The sequence below is a fragment of the Lepisma saccharinum genome, chromosome 5 (assembly GCF_977018435.1).
Source record: "Lepisma saccharinum chromosome 5, izLepSacc3.1, whole genome shotgun sequence".
Lineage (NCBI taxonomy): Eukaryota > Metazoa > Arthropoda > Insecta > Zygentoma > Lepismatidae > Lepisma > Lepisma saccharinum.
Window position 1 is genome coordinate 92,192,506 of NC_139233.1, and position 7,613 is coordinate 92,200,118.

Consider the following 7,613-nt stretch of genomic DNA (forward strand, 5'->3'; position numbering starts at 1 on the left):
CATTCCACAGACTACTTCCGACATGGGGCTCGAAGGGACATCGTGCTTGAGACCAACATGATGAAATGTTGAAAGCATTTGGGAAATTAATGTAATGCTATGGAGTCCTAAACTTGCCAAACCTAACCATGAATGAATTTAGAGATGTTATTTGAATACTGGTACTAAGAGCCTTAAACCTGTCTCGCCTAACCTAAGTAAGAAATTCTTTCACACCATACACGTGACCTAGATGGCAGCAGCACTCCGTAACCAAGATGACAGTAAAGGAATGGATTTTTGGAAGAGAAGGGGTATATAGGTGTATACGGAAGTGAAAAACTATTCTTAAGCAAACATGCAGTAATTGCTAAAACTGCGAATCATGCTTTAACAGACATAAATAGAAATGTAACCATGAAAAAAATGCCTGTGTACAATGATGAAATCGGAGTTAAACAATCGGGGGTCATTCAATGCCAACGATCCAATGGTGGTTGCATGACCATTTTAGAAAAAAAATATTTTTAGTACATACGTTTGTACATATTTCTCGATATCAAAACCAATGTTCAAAAAAATTATTGTCTTTAGTTCTCCTGGGGCAGCCATTTTTTGCTCATGTAGCACTTTTCAGAAACCTTAATATGTCAAAAACCATTAGAGCTAGAGACCTGAAACAAAATTTATTTTGTAGCTAATGAAGTATACTTTCTATGATAATGAAGTATGTTTTGCTTAAAATTGCATCGTAAGTAAGTATGAAAATTATGGTGGAAAATTGGGTAACAATAGTTAAAAAAATTTATTTTGAAGCACGATTTTTTCAATGAAGGGGTTTAGTCAAAGGCTTGATTTTTTTTTCATGTGTAGACCTGCCTGCAGGGTGTCTATAAATAAAATATGAGTGCTTAGAAATGAAACCCTTTTTTACAGCACAGGCTCAAACATGGCCGTTCATTGAATTTTGAGTTTTCGGGGTTTGTGCCAAATTTCAGAATTTTTCAAGAGGACCCATCCGAGATATTTAACCCCGAAAACCCTCGGATCATGGCCATAAATTTTGCTACAATTTCCTTTTGTAGCCCCAAAGTTTCGTTCCTTATGGATATGCAAATGAGGGAATTTAAGGAAAAAAAACGCAGGTTCAACAAGGACTCAAATCTGGGTCTCTAGCATACCACTGCTCTACCAATTGAGCTTCGGAGCCAACTCCTGTATCGCCTGAAACAATATCTTGTTTTGCTATACTGCTGAGAAAGTTAAGTTATTATGACAAGTGTTTACATGCAGAATTAGAAACGGGTGAAGCCCTACCTTTCGAAAGCCAAGAAACACCTCCCGGTACTCGTGAACAATTAGTAACTTTAACTTTTCCTGTCTTATCATTCACAATTGCAATATTAGACTCGATAGTATGGTCTATTATACCTTGCAACCAAACTAAATTCACGACAAGAGTTTTTGTTCTTGAGTTTGGAACTTTGATTTGCAATTCCCATGACCCTTGGGAATTTTTCTTGCATTGACACAGATCTTTCACACACAGTTTGAAAGCACAATTATCCAAGGAATCCTTCTCTGACATCTGCTTAACTATGAAAAATCTGACACCATTACACACGCAGACACGGTATCTTCATATACATCTAGTGATGGGTCGTTCGTGAACGAGTCGTTCAAAAGTAACGACTCTCTCTTGTGAGCGGTGAACGACTCGTTCACCAGAATTGAACGACACGTTCAAAGAGTCGTATGTGTGCCACGACTCCTCCGCCCGCCAAGCAACTATTATTCCATTATTCCCTCTCCTTTCCACGAATTTTGCGAGGAAGGCGCATGCGCAAGTGTATACTCGCCTGGCGGCCGGAATTTTTGAAAGAAAGCAAGTCGATTCTGCGGGCAGAAAATGGGGACTGGAGAGGAGAGGGAGGGGGGGTCCTCTCTGTTCCTTTTCCCTACCCCTAGTTGAGTGAAGCGGGCAGAAACGTGCCGTGTACGATGAGAGGGGAAGGAGCATGCTCGCGAGTCGACTCTTTCCTTCGTTCAAAGAGTCGCTAAAGTGTGCCACGACTCTTTGAACGAAGGAAAGAGTCGACTCGCGAGCTCGCGACTGTTGTTTGCAGAGAGAGAGCGCGCAACCCCAGCCCATGACGGGCAGCGAAGAACAGCCAACAAATTTGTCCTGTAATTTCAAGTTCGGCCAAACCATTAGCGCTAAAATTACAAGAAATTAAATGTTAGTAAAAAATATTAGGGGAGTCTTGTAAAAAATTTGGGAAGGTGTTAGGCACAGACCTCTTGATTACAATATTCCGATTAGCCTATTTTGAGTTGTTATTGTTCAAGTCCACTTTATGTGCAGATAGGATAGTCGGGACTGGACCTACAGTTTAAAGTGGGATCCGAACCTTCACTTTGTATTGAACACGGTACCCCTTGATTACCGGCGACGTTATCACTACGCCATCGGGGAGACCCGATTAGCCTATTGGAGCATAAAAGTGGACTTATAACAATTTTTGCCAAGCAAAGCATTTTAATACATGACAGCGTTAACCACTATGCTATTAGGGTGAATCAGAAAAGGGGGGGAGTAATTTATAATTTGCAACACAAAATACTTAGTGTGGAAAGCGATTGTTACTTTTAATTATTTTCTAAAGCGCCGGCCTCCATGGTGGAGTGGTTAGTACACCTCATTACTCATCCTGATCTTCGCGATTACCCAAAAAAAGTGACAGAAAAGCGAAGTAAAAAAAAAGCTGTTGGCCATCTGCGGTGAGCCTACGTGTTAAGGTGTTTTACTAGTAGAAAGCAACATTAAAAAAAAATACATACGTATAATTTGGCCCGCTTTATAGAAATTCGATCATACATTATGATATTGGCAGAAACTTATATTGAATGACTGTAGAACAACAAAAAGCTATGGACATGGATATGGGATGGACATGGATAATGTTCAAGAGCGATATATATTTCTTAAACACAGCTGTTAGCCATCCGCGGAGAGCGAGCGGGTGGATCCTACTCTAAACTGTAGATCCAGTCTGCTGGCGAGACTGCCGCCGCCGTGCCTTGTGTAAGAGAGCTCGCGACTCGCGAGCGAACGACGAGTGAGCAGAAGAGTCGCTAAGGCGAGCGAGTCGTTAAGGTGCTTAATGACTCTTCGTGCCGTCTCGAGAGTCGTGAACGATGAGGGAGGAGAAGAGTCGCTAAGGCGAGCGAGTCGTTAAGGTGCTTAATGACTCTTCGTGCCGTCTCGAGAGTCGTGAACGAATGATGGGGAAAGAGTCGTGGGACTGTGCTGTGACTCTTCGTGCTGTTTCAAGAGTCGTGAACGAGCGATGCTCGTGGAAATGCAAGCATGTGTCGCAGCGCAGATCTGGAGTGCATTTTGTTGACTCGCTTTCTCACATTTGTTGCGATATTAAAACCAGTGATCGAATGCAAAAAAAGGAAGAATATGTAAATGCACGTTATTACTAATAAAAGGTTGATATAATTATATAGCATTTCTGTGTATGCTATCGTACTGCATAATTTGCATTATCCGCAGCATGAAATGTAAACTGAAACAAGATACAAATATAGAAAATCTCACTCATGAGGCAGAGTAATGAAAACAAGTATGTGCAATAAATTTTGTTTGTGTCTGTGTGTTTACTGTTTACACATATGTATATCCACACACACAGACTCGTATTTGTATTTTTCTTATTTTATGCCGCTTTTCTTCAAATTTTAAGTAATCGCGACGATGAGGATGATGCGTGATGATATAGATGAAGGGACACTCATAAAGAATATCCTTGCCCAGACCGGGACTAGAACCCAGGAACTTCTGTGACAAGATCAAATGTCGATTACTTCAGAATCTTGGCCATCTAGTCGGCTACACGCACACACACATACACAAAAATGCAATACAATTTATTAATCTTGAAGGATTGTGTTCGTTTATTTAAATACAATCATGTGCTTCAACACCTCCTACCCCCCTTCCTCCTCTTCAGGCATGTGTTTCGAGAAAAAGAAGCTTGACGACTCTTTTGAACGACTCATTTGAACGACTCTTCTCAGTGAGCGAGCGCTCATGAGTCGACTCGCACAAATGAACGGCTTGAACCCATCACTATATACATCAATATAGACGCAAATAATACATCCCGCAATCATAAGGCCGCTCCGACATGTATAATTGACCTGCACCACAGAACAAGTGACAGAAAAAAATATAGCTACAAAATAAACACGTTCCAACCAAAAAAAATTTCTAAGGATAATCATAAAAACTTTAAACTCATGGAAATACAAAATCAACCAACTTACCAGAAATTACATGTTATTATATTTCTGATGTCCATGCTCTGTTTGACTTCTCGTTCGTGCCCACAGATTAGAAATAGGTTTTACAGATGGGAATGTTCCTATACCTCCCGTGGAAATCATTTGTCGTCTGCTAGCGTGCTTCTTCCGCCTGTCGCTGCAGCGCTAGTATCGCCGGGAGCGTGACGTCACATGGTTCCGTCATGCCGTTACCATGGCAACGCACAGCATTCCCTGAACCACAGTTCGTCTGCTTGCTTTCGGAACCACCGATCGTCTGCTTGCGTTTCCATTTTCGCAAAGAAAGCCTTTTTCGTTCGAAGAAATAGGCCAATATTTTATCTTGTAGACAAATAAATTTATTTTTATTAACTAATTAGAATTTCGTGAAAAGTAATAAGAATAATCCTTTGTCTTGAATGAGTTCCTAAAATACATTTTTAGGCAAAAACAAATACCTAAATTTCTCGAAAAATTCTGTTCATAATGTATTCAATTTTCTTTCTCTGCAGAAGAAATATTCTAGATGAAGAAAATACTTACACATACACCAAGGTAAGGGTTGCCATATTTCTCCTTTTGCACACAGAACGGGTACATAAAAACCAGTTACACTAACACACAGGTGATATATTTCATACATTTAAATTCGCATTACATATTACATTGAAATAATATATAATTATTCACAGGAACAAAACAAAATTGCACAATAAAGGATATTTGGCAATCCTAACCAAGAGTATGGATTTCGTAGTTTTGAACTTTAGTATGTGTATCTTCATAACACATGGTAGAAAAAAAACCTACAACAAACTGTACAGACTATAATTGTATGTTTGCAGAACTGTACTGTAAAATAAAACATTTGAGACTCCATTACATTACGTTAGTAACAGAATGCAATTTCTGATCATACTAGTTGCAAAAACTAGCAGAATCTATCATGAAAAAATTACAGGATTCAACAGGTGGGTTTCATGTGATGCCAGGATTTGCACAGTCACCATGTTCATGGCCAATTTTGTGCCATGTGTAAGAAAAAAATAGTGAACTTGTTTGAACAACATTATATATAATGAATAATAATTACTATAATGGCAGAAAAGTGCATTGCATTCAGGATTCAAGAATGTGAATATTGTACCAAGTACATCATCAATAAGGTTCAAATCTCCAGCCCACTTGCTTGAATGTGGCCTCCATAATGGCTTCTCAAAGAGACAATGCAATAGTTTGTGACGTAGGTGAAACATGCTCATAACAGAAAATCACTGCATTTGATGAAAGCACTCACAAATAAAATGTGGGGGAAATGAAAATTTTGTAAAGTATTAGGCAAGATAGGTTTCAGTCCCTTGTTTACTGATACCTGTAATTCCATGAACATCCAACTGCACTTGCAAAAATCAATGCAGTACTTCTGGAAATGTTAAATTTCATTTGCACAAAATGAGCAAGGTCAAGGCAAGAGAAACTGCACTTGTCATCATAGTTGGTACCAGTTTCAAAACAGAATTCATACAGATATTTCATGTTACTCACCTCTACAGTTTATCCACAGCACACATTATGGCATGAATTGATTTTTTTTTTTTTTTACCATAGATGCTGATCACTAAGGTGTTCTCTCACGGCAGCTCCTTAAGATTCGCTTGAAATATGTTGCTGTGAAAAAAGTGCACTGGGCCTTTGGTACATGCCAGCAAAGTACTATTCAAAAATTTCTCTCCCTCATCTGTTTCACTGAAAACAAACCACAGAAAGATGGAACTTGAATTTCCGAGAAGGAATTGTAAATATTTTCTCACAATTTGGAATGAAGTTTTGAAAGAAGAGAAATTTTTGAAAACTAATTTGCTGACAGACCTTCAGTAATGCAACAAAGTAAAAATAGCAATTCCTACCTAAATAATTCCAAATTACTCCCCCCCCCCCATCTGCATGTATTTTTTTATATTTGATGCTGAAGGATAGAAAGTGAAAATATGTATACCTAGCTACTCTGCCTTTATATTAATCATGGTTCCACTCTGATTCTCAATTATCACATTCTATGCTATACAATTGGTTTGAAATGAATAACAATTTCTCTTCAGTTGACCAAAACTGCTATCACTACATCAGATTTTTAGAAATTGTGGTTATTTATGGGGCAATTATATGAAACAAAATTCCATAATTGTGAACTACAATGCCAAAGAACAAAACATAAGAAGCAAAGTGCATTGCACATTTTTATTTCCATCCTATAATCATATCAACTTAAAATCAACAAATCGCTTATATCATATATTAACCTCATGCAGAACAAATTGCAACACGCAACACATATTGTCGTTCAATGCCAAAACCACGAGTGTGCAAATTTTGACTATTTAACCTAGTGCAGTTGCTCATGAATATTTGTTGATACATTTACATGGTGTAATAAACAGTCACAAGTGGGTGCATATTTTCCCAATGACAACATTTATTCAAATGCAAAAGTTATTAATAATCTGGGAAATTGACTAAAATGTTTTCATCTCAAAAGTAAGATTTAGCACTTTCGTGCTTGTGGCATTGGAGCGGCAATATCCATCCATAAAGAACTTATTTCTTCTGGGGGCAAAAAGAGACATGTTAATGTAATAGTTCGATTTTATTTTTAAAATAAGGAAACGCATAGCTGTTATAATTCACACAAAACACTGCTTAACACAGGACCTTATAAGCATCCCTTGTGAAAAATATACCCTTGATATTACATTACAACTTGTGGAGGTGCTTATACTGCAATTTTTGCTACAAGTTTTGAATTTGAAAAATCCCATTCAATTTGAAATAATTACTGCTAATATGTCACCATTAAAGTAAATATGAAAAACAGGATTTCAGCAATTAAAATAAGAACCAGTGACAATTTGCATGCAAAGTTTGTTATTTCGCTGTTTCAAAAAAACAAAAAACCTGCTTTTTTGACACCAGCAGTCAACACAGTTCAGAAAAGAACTTACTGTTACTAATTAGCAGTTACCTCCATAGGCTCGTCCACATACTACACTGTAAAATGTATTGTTAAGTTTGGCTGGCTCTTTATCAGACTGAGAATATGTCCGACCGTCCAGGCCACTAAACAAGCTGGAACCTCGGTAACCTCTAACCAGGCATTCTGCCTTTCGTATTAATCTGCCTCCCCTACAAAGCCAATAACAGTAATCATGAATCAACCACCACTGATTAGGTAAAAATATTAAAGAATGGAAATTGACCATGGAATACTAATTTTTAAAAAGATGTTTACAACATGAATTAGTACT

General features: G+C 38.0%; 1 protein-coding gene across 3 annotated transcripts in view; it reads right to left on the bottom strand.

Moving 5' to 3' along the window:
* The window catches only part of LOC145988429 (recQ-mediated genome instability protein 2-like), a 56,332-nt gene extending 51,957 nt beyond the window's left edge, over window positions 1–4,375 (bottom strand). The window contains exon 1 of one of the 3 annotated variants that reach the window (XR_014441756.1): window positions 4,315–4,375. Coding sequence is in view for 2 of the 3 variants with exons in the window: in XM_083123321.1 (XP_082979447.1) it covers window positions 1,297–1,567 (271 nt within the window). In the remaining variant the exon portion in view is untranslated. Of the gene's footprint in view, window positions 1–1,296; window positions 1,622–4,314 lie in introns of those variants that run through there. The other 2 variants (XM_083123322.1, XM_083123321.1) reach the window with 2 other exon arrangements.
* Between the last annotated feature and the right edge of the window lie 3,238 nt (window positions 4,376–7,613).